Source organism: Periplaneta americana, chromosome 14 (genome assembly GCF_040183065.1).
Source record: "Periplaneta americana isolate PAMFEO1 chromosome 14, P.americana_PAMFEO1_priV1, whole genome shotgun sequence".
Taxonomy (NCBI): Eukaryota; Metazoa; Arthropoda; class Insecta; order Blattodea; family Blattidae; genus Periplaneta; species Periplaneta americana.
In genome coordinates this window covers 15,196,660-15,214,792 of record NC_091130.1, presented here as the reverse complement: position 1 = coordinate 15,214,792, position 18,133 = coordinate 15,196,660, and the positions used below count along the sequence as shown (strand labels likewise).

The 18,133-nt window shown below is 35.1% G+C and overlaps 2 protein-coding genes across 17 annotated transcripts in view; one reads left to right on the top strand and one right to left on the bottom strand.

Moving 5' to 3' along the window:
* LOC138713173 (methyl farnesoate epoxidase-like) overlaps positions 1–18,133 on the top strand; it is a 143,550-nt gene that overhangs the window by 1,669 nt on the left and 123,748 nt on the right. The window lies entirely within an intron of this gene.
* LOC138713170 (uncharacterized) overlaps positions 1–18,133 on the bottom strand; it is a 126,494-nt gene that overhangs the window by 49,881 nt on the left and 58,480 nt on the right. The window contains exons 1-3 of one of the 16 annotated variants that reach the window (XM_069845031.1): positions 11,361–11,477; positions 6,613–6,733; positions 6,156–6,422 (exon numbers count right to left, since the gene is read on the bottom strand). The exons of 11 other annotated variants lie outside the window; for them this stretch is intronic. In XM_069845031.1, the coding sequence (XP_069701132.1) occupies positions 6,156–6,422; positions 6,613–6,683 (338 nt within the window). In that variant the 5' untranslated portion in view covers positions 6,684–6,733; positions 11,361–11,477. Of the gene's footprint in view, positions 1–6,155; positions 6,423–6,612; positions 6,734–11,360; positions 12,630–18,133 lie in introns of those variants that run through there. 4 more of the 16 variants (XM_069845029.1, XM_069845036.1, XM_069845015.1 and 1 more) reach the window with 4 other exon arrangements.

Below are 18,133 nucleotides of genomic sequence, written 5' to 3'. Positions count from 1 at the left end.
TAACTGCTTTTTTAACAGTTGAGACACCTCAAAATCTTTTTCGCTAAAATGTGAGGAACATAACACAGCACTAGATGAGGGTGTAAACTGTTTTCTCTTGCAGAACTCTGTCCAGATTTTAAACCTTTTAGGCGATGTCGATCTATCAGGAAATTTGTGGAAAGATGTACCTAGCTTTTTGTTTTCTTCCTTCTTTTTACTTGAATTGGCACAACCGTAAGCACTGCAACAAGGCATTTTAATTATAAAACTCTTATTGAAATTAACATAGAATAATGCGAGAACAAGCAACTGCACAGCGCCATGCAGCAATGCTGACTGCATGATACAAGCTTCTATAATTATTATCATGGCTGGCTGGGAGAGGGAATAGCGTGCGGGAGCAACATGACGTCACACCTTCAGCTAAATCCTTGCGTAACTTCTCAACCCGTAGGAAAATAAAAACAATTATACAGTAGTCATAGTCTTCTATCGTCCTGGACTTCAAAACAAAAGTAACTCGATTTTTGTGTTGTGATCCCCTTTAGAATTGTCAGATTATTCAAGAGAAATGCAGATATGATGGACTATTATTAGGTAGTTATGAAACAGTTCAGTGTCTGAGAAATAAGGAGCGGATTCCTATGTAATTAAATATTCTTTATGCTCGACCATGCCGAAATGTAGTAATTATACACCTGGTAGCAGACCTATAATGCAAGTCATTAAAGTACACCTACTCATTAAAGGTCAGGTCTTTCAGCCAATGACGACTCAAGTTACAACTGTTCAGCCAATGACAGGTCAGATTTCTACCGTTATAAAATCGCAAGTATCGATTATTCTCGGATATGCAATCGAAAGAGAATTAGCGAAAAGTCACGGAGGCTGGAAATCCAATACTGTCGCAGAAGGTTATGTTCTGTTACTATAATAATTAGCGTTAATTGTAAATAATATTCAAATAAATTCAATTTGTCATCTCGTTTTTCAATGTCTAATTTAATTTTAGTGTTATCTCTGTAGGTTCTTATGGCCTAGCAAGGTCAATGTGGACATGTTCCTCGGAAAAAATCAATACTTTCGCGTCTGCGCACATCTCACAACATACGGGACATTGCTCCAGGTCAGATACAATAAAATTAATAATATCAAGTTAGAAATATGGTCGAGCATAAAATGTCGTATGAAACTCGCCTATAATGGTAATTAAGAAGCTCGTATGAAAATTATGAAACTCGCTTGCGCTCGTTTCATAAATATCCGTACTCACTTCTTAATTACCTTCATTATAGGCTCGTTGCATAATGTACTATTTTGCGTGTGATAAAACACAATTAACAAAGTTAAAAATTCCGAACATGAAGTTTCAAGTTTAAAACCCGAATTTTATTTCACATAAAAACACATATTTTCACAAAGAAATCATGTAAATATATATTTTCAGGAAATCTATTATAAACACATAAATCTTGGAATTTTTTTACTTAAATAATTTTTTGCAAGAACTTTTAAATACTTTAAAACTAAATCAATTATATCACTCAGAAGTGCGTTATCTTTTTTAAGAATTCTTGGTTGCTTCGTGTTTCTAAGCGCTGTGTGGTGTGTCCATTTTTGTAATAGTATCGCCCCAAGTTCTGAGAACTGCTAGGCAGCATATCAGTGTTATTATTAGAGAATAAATTAACATGGACAAGAAGGAGAGATCTTGCAACACATAATTAGGAATGTTAATTGTTGCTGAAGATGATTTCATTCCACGCTTTGTTTGTGAAACACAACAGATAAGAGCTCGGGTGTGAACATTATTTAATTTAAACAAATCTCTCGCCTCTCCTCATGTCTATCAAGTAAGGCAATATATCTTGTTGTGATTCCCTGTTATCGGGCTTCGTCAACCGATATCCTTTAAGATATATTGAAAGATGGTTGTTTAAAAAACGATTTGGCTTTCCTATTAGCAAATCTAAGTTTTTTGTGTGACAACATAAAAAACTCGAAACATCCAAAAACCTGTTGTCTGAAACAGGGAGGTGCGTGCCGTGGAAATTAAACTAGACTCGCTACCAGGGTCAGAAGCACAATTACTAAGGGACAAATTCCAGAACGTGTTTGGGAAAAACAGGGGATATAAAAGAATGTGTAAAGTTGCTCAAGTATTGGAGGATGTGCCTGTAGGTGAAATTGCGGTGTTTAAGTCGTTGTTCAGAGATAATCGGTATGCATTTGTGATGGAGAATTTGGAGATGACCTTTGTTGTTCACTGCAATTCTCGGACAACTACTAGCACTCAAGTGTGGTTGGTGAGTACCTAGTAATATATATTTTTTTCAAGCTAAGTAAGGTATTTTCGTCATAATTATTAAAAAAAAATATTTTCTTATTTTTAGCAAATAAATGTTATGTTTTATTTAACGACGCTCGCAACTGCAGAGGTTATATGAGCGTCGCAGGATGTGCTGGAATTTTGTCCCGCAGGAATTCTTTTACATGCCAGTAAATCTACTGACATGAGCCTGTCGCATTTAAGCACACTTAAATGCCATCGACCTGGCCCGGGATCGAACCCGCAACCTTGGGCATAGAAGGCCAGCGCTATACCAACTCGCCAACCAGGTCGACTTTTAGCAAATATGTTCGTACTTTTTAGCACATAAAAAATAAATATATTAAAATTTTTAGCACATAAAAATCCGCTCCCTACTGAGAAACAATAGATGAATTATTAAAGCTGTCAAATTAAACTATCGAAGTAAAAATAAACAATTCTAGAGTATTACGTTATCCTAGAGCGTTCCTAACAATCAACACTGATCGCATTAATAATTACGATAAGATATTAATACTGCAGGTCACAGTTCATATTTCCCATCTTACTCTGCCTTCCTAGCAAACAAAATAGGGCCTTGTTCTGTATTCCATGCCTCACGCAACGGAAAAAGTCAATTTATACGTAATATTGCACAGTTATACATACTTGTACAGCTTGATTCAGGGATTTTGGCCCCTGCAAAAAGTAAGTAGATATACTATGTGCGAGTTATTCATAACTGGCGCCTGGGTCACTCAGGTCAGGCCGCGCAGTCATAACACCTAACACTTCCTTCTTATCATGTCGCGGTACACTCCGTCTTAAAACACAATATTCTTCCACACGTCCCATTACTATAGCTCGCGCAAGGAACGATTACCGAAAAACAATGGTGGCGTTGCTGTCTGTTTTGACGTGTGTATGAAGGCACGTCGAAGGGGGAGAGATGCGGCCTATGGAAGTACTGTCTCTTCCAAGAAGATGAACAAATGAGGACATCGCTTTGGAAATAAAGAACATAGCAAGAGAAAAATTCGAAGCTAATTAAACGCGCAACATATGTTTGTTCATATGCAATGGAATAAACTAAAGTCGTAATGTAACTATCACAACGCAAGACTGATTCTATAGATGTCATTTCTTTTCCGACTGTACTCTTGAATATCATTCAAGTTATCTCGTTACCTTTCCTTATCGCAGTGTTTCATTCGCATTCCTTCCGTCGGTATTCCGTGCTTGCGAGACCTATAACCACTACGTCTGTTGACTAAACAATGTCATGATGACATATTTTCTTGACATGAGTGTCCCTCAGCTACGAGCACAGACATTATTTTCATTCTTCCTCTTCCCTTCCTATGCACATTTGTGATTAAATTTCTTTCTTATGACGCAACACAGCTCGCTCACTAGCCAAACAACCAAGGACAGGGGCCATTAACGTTGAATCGAGCTATAATGACCTGAAGTTTCCTCTTCAGTTTCACGGCGATTCTTAATTAATACCTCCATAATTTTTTGCTCTCTGCTTGTCATTATTAGTTCAGAAATTTGTACTCGGGTGACCGCACTTCAATCCTTATAAATATAGTTTTCTTAGCCCAACAACATTGGAATGTCCACACCTGTGGAGTAACGGTTAGCGCGTCAGACCGCGAAACCAGGTGGCCCGGGCTCGAATTCTGGTCGGGGCAAGTTACCTGGTTGAGGTTTTTCCTTCAATCCAATATGAGAAAATGCTGGGTAACTATCGGTGCTGGGCCCCGGACTCATTTCACCGGCATTATCACCTTTATTTCATTCAGACGCCAAATAACCTGAGATGTTGATACAGCGTTGTAAAATAATCTATTAAAAACATTGCAGTGACTATAAGTTTCACGGGGTATACATTACGTCACATAGCCTTCAGGGACACCCTGCTCAAAAATACAACACGTAATATATAATTGAGGGCAGTACCTGTGTTGTTATACCGGTGTTTTAAGTTAAAATTATGCAACAAAGGTTATTGTAATATGGGCTTAAACAATGCATGTACATATGAAACAAAAACATTTTAAGCTACAATTTTACATCATCAAAGATTATTGTAACACAGTGGCGGCTCGTGATAAAATATTATGTGTGTTCACAATTTTGTGTTCCAAAATCGAAGAAAATTTGAAATTGTACGTTTTTAGCCTAATATGAAATGTCATGATTCCAATGTTTTACTGTCGAAAAAACTGTATACAAATTCAAAACAACATATAATAATAATAATAATAATAATAATAATAATAATAATAATAATAATAATAATGAAACCCAGTCTTTTTATTTCCAATTTTTCCTGGTAAGCCAGTTTACCCAGTTCTTTACTCTTCAAAATTACTTGAATAGAGTTCATTGTTTACGTTTGTTAAAAATTAATGCATAAAACAATTAACAAAAGCGTGTGTTCAGTAATATATTTTGATTCACAACATACTGATACACTATAGCCTATACCAGTACTGTAATCCCATTCGCATAGATTGATTACTATAAATACATGCCAGTAAATATTATTCTTAAATAATAGACACCACCATACAGACATTTAAATTCATACCACCATCACATTCAGCCAGCACGTCTTTGAAAGCCAAACTATGCTATATGCCGACACTGAAGTATAGTAATTCACAAACTACACTCTCGTAGCACCACTGTACCCACATCCACATAAAGTAAACGTTCCGACAGTGAGATGCTGACACCTGCAGGCTACAATACAGACTAATTACATTTCCGCCTCGAGATACAGCACGTAAACGATAGACATCGATGCACCTTACATCTGTAGGATAGATTCACTGTTCACTTAATGCTTTGTGCTCTTGACGAGTCATAAGCGGCCTGCGAAAGACAATTTTCTCCCGCGCATGCGTGAAATTTCTGTAACCTTCTTGAAAAGTGAACGGCTTGTACGTGAACGGATGTTGCCAAGTTTACATAAGTTTATGCAAGATGCGGGAAGTTTAAAATACTCGATCCTGATATTATACATCCCCACTACGCCAATACGGTATTAAATAATAAAACTAGTCGTGCATTAATGACAACAAGGTGTTCACGTGCTCTTGTGCTCTTATTGATGCACCGCCACTGTTGTAACATAGGCTTAAACATGTTAAGAGTAGTGCCTTCTGATACAGTAACATTTGAAGCTAAAATTTTACATAAAAAATGGTTGTAATATATAGGCTTATACATTTCATTAAGAGTAGTGCCTGTGAAAAAGTAACATTTTAAGTTAAAAGTTCACAGCAGAGACTATGTTTATTCTTTTGTAATACACAACACAGTCATATTCTTCAAATCATTCTTTTATGTGATACTGTGGCTGTTGTCCTTGATGCGGAATAGTCTGTTTACAACCTAGCTCCTTGGTCATTGCACAAACTTCGTACTCACTCAACTTCAAAGAATAGTGGCTAAGTTCCCGGACTCTACTTGTCTTATAAAATTAGCAATGGATTGATGATCTTCTAAACGACGACATCCAAGTGACGAACTCCACAATGCCGGATATTGAAAGTATGTCAGATATGTATCAACAATATACGCGCCAGGAACATACCGCTACTTGATGCAGAACTAAGTTTAGCATTTATAAAAAATTATTGATGCTAAACTTGGAATCTCAGATTCGAGCAATGGTGCTTACATTTTTCTTTAATAATAAGGTTATGTAAAAAGGAAAGGTGCCAAAAGTGTGAGTACACTTAGTTTATCCTCCAGTACGACAGATGGTATCAAAATCTCAATTAAAAAAAAAAGTGGCGCCTAGCTGGTTGATGCAGAACGCCGTCCAACTATATACTGCACTAACCTCAGTTCTATTAATTTTGGCAACACGAAGGGACGCCCGAGTTTAGGAACTTCAAATGGTCCGTAATCTCCATCAGCATTTCTAACGTAACGACTAATATGATCCTTCAGTGTACTCCAGGGTACTCCACACTCCTTCGCTGCCTTGTACACAGTCCAATTATCATTCAACACCTTTTCCACAGCATTTTGTAGGTTGGCAACACTGTACGTTCGTCTTTTGTTAGCCTTTCTATTGCCGTCGTTGCTAGCAGAAGACGGAACGGAACTGTAAGAAAGAAGGCATAATTCGTAAGCCTCCCTCCGCCATATTTATCACACTACAAAAACCGCGTGTACTCTAAAAAATTGAAACGATCTTACACTTGTATCAAATCATCAGAGTATGTTTGTATACTGCATATTAAAGATGTACTATGCTAATATATCGATAGACACAAATTTTTATGTTTACTCACCCGGTTTTACTACAGTTTTGATTGTTCCATGAAGCCTGTACACTCACATGTGCGTTCTTCTGCGACGCCATTATGCTCACTAAAGAGCCACTACCTGGATCTTTACGTTTGGGTGCCGGTTCTGAGGATATAAAAAATGGTAGGTTGGAAAATGTTGATGGGCATGCATCTTCAGCAAGTTTAGGAATTTTCCTGGGCATCACAAGAATACTTCCATCACTCTGCGTTGCAGTGTCTTCTCTCAATATATGTTGCTCAGAATAATACATACCACGGCAGAGCTCCCTGGTTCATAATTATCCCTGTGAATTGCACGTAGCCACTGTTTTCTCTTGTGCGGATCTTTCGGAGATAGCCTATCTAAACTTCTTATTGCCTCTCAATTAGCAACTAACCACACGCTTGAACTGATTCCCAACGCAGTGCGTTATCTAAAGCCTCGTTCACACTTTTCAAGTAACTAGAATTCAAGTTATTTGAAAGACGAACTTGAAAAGTGTGAACTATGTTTCAAGTTGACTTGAAATCAATTAACGGCTTGAATTCAAGTTTCAAGTGAAGTTGGATCCCTTTCTACTTTTTACTTAACTTGAAAAGTGTGAACGTCACTTGATAACTTGTATTCAAGGAGAAAAGAGCGGGAATTTAAATTAGCAGCTGTTTTAAGAGAGTTAAATTAACAGCTGATTGATTTTCAGTTCTACTGGGAACGTAAAAATAATAGCAAACAGCAGTAAGTGAAATAGTGACCAAATATTTGAGTTTCTGAAGTTGTATAAAATTCACGAAGGCCTGCGGATTATATTAACCGCAAAGTTTCGTAATAGAAATGCAAAGGAAGCTGCAAAGAAAGAAAGAGTTCATTGAAGAACTGAACAGCAAAGATTTTAACGTGGACACAGATGAGATAGCCTATGAAAAATAATACAAAACTATTAAACTGTAGATAGAAAAGAAGTGAGGAAGATATGAGGGATTAAGAAAAGAAGAGCGTTGCTTGAAGGGATGTTATTTACCGCCGAAACTGGCATGGTTCAATGTGGTTGATAGATTTTTGTGGGGGAACTGTAACAGCTTCAAGATAATCATTTTAAATTATGGTAAATCAGACTCGCTTATGTTTTATTACATTTGCGATAAGAATTATTAAATCTGCTTGAAGATTTCACTTTTTCTATTTGTAATAATCAGTGGCCGTGTATTTCTCTTATTAATCTAATTCCTAACCCATACTGAACAACGCGTTTTCCATTTCTTCAATATTTTTATCATTTCCCTGGCACGGAGACTTGCTACTACAGAAATTCCTAATTGCACAACATCCATGGACGCCATTTTATCCTACTTGAAAACAAGATAACTTGAATATGTCTGAACGGCGACTTGAATTCAGGTACTTGAAATCACGTGACTTGAATTCAAGTTACTTGAAAAATGTGAACGAGGCTTAAGGAATGCATATGCATGGGCCCCGGCGTATGACGTAATCCAACGCTTAGTCATCTCATGTTCTGGCTTGTTAATCACGAGGGCCTCGGTCAAACGCGATTCTATCCTGCTTGGTAATTCCGTGATAGACATCCAAACACAGCATCACGATATTACTGCTATCATGACATTATCGACCTTTATCTTAGCTCTGAACTATAGAGGAATTAGTACCCTCAACACATGTTATAAGATATTTATATCAAACTATTGTTAGAAAAAAGAAGAGAATTTAATTTAGAAACCCATATAGCTTTTATTGATTTTGTGAAAGCTTTTGATAAAGTCCGAAGAGACCTTTTATTCGACATATTACAAGATAAAAATATTCCAAATTTGCTATTACAAAATATAATAGAAATCTACACAGACAGCAAAATAAGTGTCAAAATAAATAACTGTATATCCCAAAGAAAATTAGTTAATAATGGAGTTCGACAAGGTTGTCCACTATCACCAACTTTATTTAATATTTATATAGGCTAAATGAAATTATTTTAAAATGGAACCAAATATACACATCAGGAATCAAAATAACCAGTGCTCTAACATTAAATACCTTACTCTATGCCGATGATCAAGTCAATTCAGAGGATAATTTACAAAGAGGATTATATACATTAAATAACATATTAAAAGATTTTGGGATGGAAATTTCAGCACAAAAATCAAAAGTAATGGCATTTTTAGGACAAGACCCAGTCAGAAGTAAGATAATACACAATAACCAATGCCTCTAACAAGTACAAAATTTCAATTATCAGGGTTGTGAAATATCTTATCAAAATGAAAAAGATGTGAACAAGAAAATTACCAAATTTACACAAATTCTAGGAATAACAGACAATACATTAAAAGCTAAATTAGTACAAAAATCTACAAGAATAAAAATATAAATACACTAGCATTACCCTCCCTTTTATATGGAAGCGAGATTTGGACATTAAAGAAAAAAGACATGAACAGAATCAAAGCAACGGAAATGAAATTTTTTCAGGAGGATAACAGGATATACTCTTTTAGACCGAAAAAGGAATGAAGAAATTTTAAAACAATTAGAAGTAGAGTCAGTAGAAGAAAAAAACAGGGGATACAAATTCAATTGGCTAAATCATGCAAGAAGAATGGAAAATTCAAGAATCCCAAAAATTATGATGCAGTATAAACCTAGAGGACATCGTCGACCAGGAAGACCTTTTAGAAGACTACTAGATGGGGCCGAAACAGGTCTACAGAAGACTAAATCGTGAAGGATGATGATGATCTTAGCTCAGATTGGTTGAAATTCAACAGATTCTTATACTCCCTTGGAGAACGGTTACATCAGCGAAATATATCTTCGAAACAGAGGGTGCTATTAACAATGCAGAATGGTCTGCACCATAAAATTATTCTAAGTCAATTAAATTATAATACTATAAAACAGCAGTAGTGGGAAAGAAAGATAAAAATAATAATACTGTACAAAAAGACTAAAAAGATAAACTATATATTAATGAAAACACAAAAAACAGTAAACAAAAACGAAAAGAAAATATATATGCCTACAATGAAAAACACAGAGAGAAGAGAAAAAGGAACTAACGAGACCACAAAGGAAAATGGAAAATGTGGAGAGAATGAAAATACAAAGAAAAAATGCAAATATAGAAATAAAAAGGAGAGAAAAGACAAGACATAAAATAAATAAATATAAAGAAGACAAGAATCAGCTGTAAATAAAAACAAGAAAAAGACATAAAGAAACATGAAACGCAAATGGAAAAAAAATAAGTAAATAAAAATAAAGAGGAAATAAAATCAAAGACAAGGAAAACATAAAAACAAAAGAAAGAAAACGATTAAAAAGGTAAGAAACAAACATATTAAAATAAAATAGCAGTTACGGTATAATGCAAGGAAACAAGCACTGGTACGTATGGTTTAATGTGCTAAATAAAATACACTCCTTGATGTATATTGAAGTCCACAAATATAAATTTCGCCATAACGCCAGAAAAACATTTATCAGTCAAAAGTTGCTGGTTAGGTTTACGCCACACCATGATCCTTCATGAAATCTGAAAATGTTGAACTAACTTTTTATCTATTCTATAGTAATCTCAGACTTAGAGTGACATTTATTAGGGCTATTTCGTGAATAAAATAAAAATGTAAATAATATATCCCTAAAATTCGCTCACAAAATGTAAAAAATTGTATCTTTATGAATACTTAACCTATTCAGACATCATGAAATAGATGAATATCGATTACTGCAATAAAGAAACTGGATGTTATTCAGTAATGCCAATTGAGAAAAGCGAAATACAGGTTTAACAATGTTAATTACATGTACCGCGGTTGTCTTTTGCTATTATAACAGAAATGTATTTTTATTATCTGCTGAAATCATAATTTAATTTAAACATTTTATAATATGATTACAAATAACTTCATTAATACATTAAATGAACAATTGCTGAAAACGCAGTTATCAAATCTGAATGAAGGAGTGTTATTTTCTTTAAATTCAATGGACATGAAATTAGAAGATGAAGATGTAGATGTGGAAGTAGGATTTCACACTTTAATTAGTACTTCATCGTTACATTAATGGATTCATGGTCATCGATTTACGGGGAAACAGTTGACGACACTGACTAAACAAAAGAACGACCATGTGATAAATTGTGATAAATCGAGTTTCAAAAATTACCGCGATGTATGACTGTGATTGGTTACAATTCAAAATTTCATTACACTTCATTGGTCGAAAATGGAATGACGTCATATAAACGAAATAGTCAATAGTAATCTCACTAGACGTTTTGATTTATCTAGAGAAAATCAAAACTCGAATGGGATTTAATTGACTATTACACGATTAGAAGAAAGTATATAAAGATTAGAAGAAATAAAATACTTTAATACATAAAATATTAATTGACTTACTGAAATTCTATTTCACTAATATTAGCCTCACCAAAACGTTTGAACAGAGCCGCCATTTCCAGTTGACTGTCTATGCAGTAAACAAATGACGATCGCAAACGTATGTTTTATAGTACCGTTAAGAATTTGCAGTTTGAAATGTTGGCAAACAAAGAAACAAATGCTAGGGAAGTGATAAAATTGTAGCGATAAGCAGCCATAATTGGTTGAAAGACGTCCTTTCGTACCGTTTTATTGGCCAAAAGCAGTATGACATAGTAAAAGTGTAACAGTTACCAAAAATACTCTTCGCACTTTCCACTGTTTCAATACACTCTTCTACATACCCTTCTGTAACTGTTGATCTCCATCCTCCGTGATTTTTGAGCTTCAAGATGTCAGTCCCAGGACCAACTAAAAGAGAAGAGGAGTATCTCGACCTGAAGCTACGACCAGTGTACCTCCCGGTGTTTGGTAGTCCAAGAAACGAGGCAATGAAACTCGGTATTTTAGAAAATGTATTTACACCGACTACTTGAACGCTGCATTTTCCATTTCTATATTGGAGAAAGAATCTCGGGGTTTGTACCCCTTCTGGGCGAAGTGACATGTATTTGCGGCAAATCTCAGCTGGATTAAATCTGTGTTCACTGCTGTTACGTATTGTGAATGTTTTCTGTCTTTTAGTTTTAGAGTCAGGAATACTGACAATTATGAAAGACTCTCTATCCTCAACGTCATTAACAGTCATTCTAGAAAGTTCATCCCGACGGCAGGCTCCCGACAACCCCATTATCATGACCACTTTCATCAGTAAAAACTTCTCGTCAGGAGCACTAACCAAAAAGTTAGTAACTTCATCTCTTGTAAAGACTTCTGCTTTCTCCGCTTTATACCCAGCACTTTTTCTTTTAAGAAAAGCTTTCACTTTACGGTAAATACTTATATCTACCTTCTCCTTTACAGCCAATGTTGATTTTAACATTGAATATTTCGACCACAAAGTTGACGACTTGTAGTTTCTTGATGGTTCCCCTAGATACGCAAGAACAACTGGCTCCGATATGTTAAATATTTTCTTTACCTTCCGCCATTTCACAAATGTTTCGTACTCTTTCTCATATTGGTTTCTTGATTTTTTTGGAAGAAGCTGTAGGCTAAAACTTTCCGCCGATTCCATTACATTGTCCAGAATGTCTGACGTGTCACTATTTTCACTCAACTCACTCATAATTGAAGATATAAGTATAAGAAATATCTCCTCAGACTTATTTCGTAGGCTATTTCTTCCAACAATGGCGAGTGATGATGTTATTTTTAAAAATAAGGCCTGCTAATATAATATGGAGATAGTTCATGATTTATGTGTCTGGTGAAAGGAAAATTCAGTTGTTTTCATAAACACAAAAAACCGCAAGCTAGATAAACTACACCCTAAACACTACTAAACAAAAAAGAAGCACTGGAACATTTCAATAATTAAATTAAACGAATTAACTGACAAAGATAAGCGCACAACTGCCGTAAACACAAATGAACTGGTGTAGTATGTTCTTAGCGCGAGTGTATTCCCACACTGTTTCGCTTCCAACGTGATCGCTAACGCGGCTGGAGAAAGACTAAAACGAACACCCCTTGTAACGAAGATTGGACTCTCCCAAGCCACTGCGTCGCCAGACCGGAATAGTCATCATAAAAGCATTAAATGATACCTTAGCAACGTAATTGTCGTTAATTTTATTCATAATTCTTTATTTGTAAATGCCACAGGAACTGAAACAGTCAGATCTAACGTTTATTCAAAATACTTGGTAGTGAAAAAACCTTGCATACAACAAAATAAAGCGAGTCATTACTGCACTTGTATGTTTTTTAAACTCGCCTGACGACTCGCTTAAAAACCTTTCACGCGTGCAAAAATGAGTCGCTTTGTATACTCATATGAATTACTACACTATTGGCAATGATGTAGATACTGTTATTATCTTTTACTATATGCAACTATGCCGATTTTCTGGTGAAACAAAACTTATGATTTCGGTACTATACAAGCAGGCCTGGCGGCGCCAGGACACTTTTATGATATAATATAATATAATTGCTGGACATTATTAACATTATTAGGTACTATAGGGCCTCTTTAAATTATATATTATTAAGACTTTAATTGGCAGTCAAATGGTATTACTATCATCAAATTTTGCATTTACAAGAAGTCATATTTTATCCATATTTAAACAATTTCATAGTGATGTCTCCTCCGCATACATAGTAACCTCTATAGGCCTAAGTAGGTTCAAAGCCATGTATTTTCCATAAGTATTCCTGCGGAAATGGTGGTAGTGGTGATGATGAAGCCGAGGCGATGACGAAGACAACTACTACCGGCAGTCAAATAGTATTAGTATCATCAAATTTTGCATTTACAAGAAGTCATATTTTATCCATATTTAAACAATTTCATAGTGATGTCTCCTCCGCATACTAGTAACCTCTATAGGCCTAAGTAGGTTCAAAGCCATGTATTTTCCATAAGTATTCCTGCGGAAATGGTGGTAGTGGTGATGATGAAGCCGAGGCGATGACGAAGACAACTACTACCGGCACTATCGAAATCACAAAGCAATACATTTTTTTGTTTAGAAATACATCACTGTATACAAGTTTCTATTTCAACGGGTATATTCTGAAATACGTATACAGCCCTTTTAACCTTTCTGACTTATGAATGCACAATGACAATTAAAACTGTTTACTCGTTAAGCTGGACTATAAAATACAGTCTGATCCGTTTGGGTATGGATAATATTAATTTATTATTATAAAGCTATTATGATAGTAGGAAAATTTTCTTGCTGGTTATATTACGATTAAAATATGGGAGTTTCCATATATGACAATCAACAATGCATAATCTGAAAGGACAAATGAAAATCGTAGATGATTTAAATGGCTACTACAAATCAACAGCGGGCATAATGTGTTCTTTGGTATGCTAAATTTGAGAGTGTTAAAATAGTCAAAGGGAATTTCGACGTGAGCATGAAGTACATAATGTACCTAAATACGATTCCATAATGTTGTGGTAACGAACATTTGTAGAAACAGGTTCTGTGTTTAAAAAAAAAATGCAGCAGGTCCCAGACGAAACCAAGTACGAAAAGCAGCTATCTCTTGGCTTGGACCCCAAACTTCCCAGATCTTCCCTCCTGACTTCTTCGTGTAGGGTTTTGTTAAAGACATTGTCTATTCACAGAAACCCAGAAGCATTGATGATCTGAGACTAAAAATTACTCAAGCTTTTCAACAAACCACCCCTCTTATATTACAACGGGCACGGATTGGATTGGATGGATGCGCAATGGGGGTCATGTTGAGCTCTGAGGAATCTGCCATCTTTCAATGTTGTATGCACAAAGTTTCAACAAATAAAGTTCAATAGTAAATGTTTTACGGTGTTTTTATTTTATCACTCTGTAGTTAAATGAAGAAGACAAAGGCTTCAGCTTTTTTTGGTACAAGTATTAATAATAATAATAATTATTATTTCTATACTTGAATTTTAAAATATGATAAATAAATTTATATTTACATTTATATAGGCCTACAGTATATTATTTCATTCATTTATATATAGGCCTAGCTTTCTTCAAAATAGGATCAGTATTATTCATTTGGCTAATTAGCAGAAAGCACTAACCCTTCAAAATTTTTCCTTTTAATTCATATTAAAAGTCTGCGTTTAATACTGAATTAATAGTGAAACGTATCATTTCATATGAAATATTAACATACCAGATACCTATTTATTTACAGCATTTACTAAATCTGACATTTTCTAGGCTAGAATGTGAAGTTGTAGCAATATTCTAAGTGTGCTTATTTAAACTTAATTTGGGTAACTAGCAAGGGACCGCCTGTTTTTCTTTTTTTCTTTTTTTTTTCTTTTTTTTTTTTTTTTACCAAGGTATGTGACAAGAGGAATATGTGAAAAGATTTCAATGATTTAAAATCCTCGGCCTCACGTCACTTACAAATCACCCCCCAACTAACCCACTAACCTTGTAAAAGATCGGCGGTCCCTTGCTAGTTACCGTAATTTGTTACGTCTTAAGTTATAATGAAACGGTTGTAATGAGCTGCACGTTCGACTACTATACATTTTATTGTATTGTATTGTATTGTATTTATTAACATTCCATAGTATTCATACATGCTTACAGCTAGAATATGGAACAAGTCAAAAAACTTAATACTATTATAAAGTCTTAATTTATAGTCACAGTCTAGATGAAATATATACAGACGAGATTTACAATATAGTCTTCTAATACAACATATACTTTTAGCATCAATTTCATGAAGTGTTATTGAATGTCATGAATTCACCTACAGAATAGAAGGCGTGAGAAATTAGGTACTTCTTTAATTTGGCCCTAAATAATTTTGTTTTGAGTTTCATTTTTTATATCGATAGGGAGGCTATTAAAAATTTTTACTGCCATATAACGCACTCCTTTTTGATAGCACGATAGACTTGCCGATGGAGTATGAAAGTCATTTTTTTGACGTGTATTCATGCTATGAACTGTTCAATTAGTTACAAAGTTTTCACGATTACATACGAGGAAGATTATTAATGAAAAGATATACTGACAAGCCATGGACATTATTTGTAGTTTTTTTAAAATAGTCCTACAAGATTCCCTAGATTTGGCACCTACCAATATTCTAATTGCTCTTTTTTGTAATAGGAATATACTGTGACTATCTGTGGAATTTCCCCAGAATATTATTCCAAAACTCATTACCGAGTGGAAGTATGCAAAGTATATTGTTTTTAAGGCATTGATATTTACTATCTTTTGCATAGATCTAATAGCAAAACAAGCTGAATTTAGTTTGGGGGTAATTTCTTTAATATGATTTTTCCAATTTAACACATTATCGATTTTTAAGCCAAGAAATTTGGTTGTTGTTGTTTCTAATAGGGATCTATTGTTAATTATTGCGCTAGAAATTTGCGACGTTGAATTTGGACATGATTTAAATTGAATTATGTTACTTTCAAAACCAAGCTCTCAGGCTCGTTACTGGTGGAATCAAAACGACTCCAATAGATTCTATGAGATTCCTCACTAATATTAACAGCATCAAAATGACAATAGAAGAAAAAGCACTGATTCAATATGAAAAACTTATCACATTACCAGGAAACAATTGGCATTCATACAGTCCTCTCTGTAGATTAAAAACTCAACGTTCGTGATAACATCGTCGTACATTGATAGATATTACTGCAAAACTTTATTTCACTATGCCCAATCAGCTGGTCACAGCAGCTGCTGGCAACCGAAACTTCCCGAACGGTTCCGAATATGGTCGAGAAGCGAAATAATCACTGGCGTAATAAATGGCGGCCGGAGAGGAGAGGAGTCTCCACTCCCATGCCTGTAACCGGAGGATATCGAACGATTCCGAGCATGAGCGAAACGACAGGTCGGAGCAGTGTTGCCAAGTCAGCCAATTTCCTGGTGAATCTGGCAGATTTTTATTAAGAGTAATTCGCTGACAATATCACCACAGTCTAGTATATACAGTCGCGAAGCTCAATACGTAGTAAATATGCAAACATTAGATAGTTGCTCACCACTAGGATCGCTAATATCGCCTCATTACAGGCAATGCAAAATAATACCGTCACAGTCTATTGTTTCTAGCACCCTCAAAACTCAAGCTTCGTGACTGTATATAGTAGACTGTGATATCACTTTCATCTTACTGAGACACTACATAATAATAGCATCGTAGAATAACCAATTAAAAAAATACCATGCCTTGAAGCCTAGGATTACCCGACGTCCGTATTTCATCGGACACGTCCTGTTTCTACTGTAGGTGAGTCTTGCGTCCGGCCAAGCATTAGTAGAAAATCAGAAACTGCCCTGCTTTTTCTAGTTCGTTAACTCTTAGTGGACCAAAGATATGTCTGGCGTCTACAAGAGGAATTAGGCTATGTTGGTAAAATTTAATTTAAGATATCTGGTGTGAATTTCACAAGTTTTACTGGGCGACAACATTCCTTGTTCAGATAAAATGGGTCATAGAATAGAAATAGTGATAACAAACTGAAAATTCAACAAGGTATAAGCTTTTTTATGATATGTAGCCTTAAACAGTTAATTTTATTTGATTTATTAACAATTTCATATCAATTTTATTGTACACTAAATCTAAAAATTTACCTTATTATACAAAATATTGACAATTAGCGTTACGTCATGTGTTTCATTATTATGCCGTGTTTTCTGTGGAAAATCCTACTTTTCCAGATAAAATGCCCTACTTTCGTTTCATCTGGCAGCTGCATTATAGCCGGAAAATATTTTTGTGAGTATAAAATCTGGCAGAAACCACTGAAATTATTATTGGGTACGTCATTCAGATAATAAAATTACACACTGTTTAAAAGGAAACCAAATTTTAAATGTACGCATGCAGGATTATTCACTGTTACAAAATCAAAGTTATTTTATTTCAAGGAGTGCAGTTCGGTGGCTCCTTTGAACACCCACTTACAGATTTATGACTTCCTACACAAACAACTCTGACAATTCCATCCTGTCCCCTCGACCCAACATTGCACAGTTGCCACAATCCTGATGACCCTCGAAATTATGCAGTGAAACTGACGGGATCCTTGGAATTCGGAAAAGATGCGGCAACTCTGCCTCCACGTGAATTTGACGGGTACCTGTCAATTCTTCTGAACGAGGGTTGTGATTGGTTACTAACAAGAGAAGACACAGTAAGGAAGACATTTATTTATGACAACCAATTAGTAGGGGGCAGTAGAAGGTCTGTCGGCAAAGTCCTTCCTATGAAACTGCACTCCATGAAAAAAAAAAAAAATAAATAAAAATAAAAATAAAAAAATAAAAAAAAATAATAATAATAATAATAATAATAATAATAATAATGGAGTATACATGAAACTGTTCTGTGTGACGTAACAACGGGTTACAGTTACAAATTTTCGTAATATAGCCTACAAAGCTAGGAATTTTACGCGCAAAGTTTGGTAAAAAGGAAAAATTTCAGTATACGGATTTCTCACTGA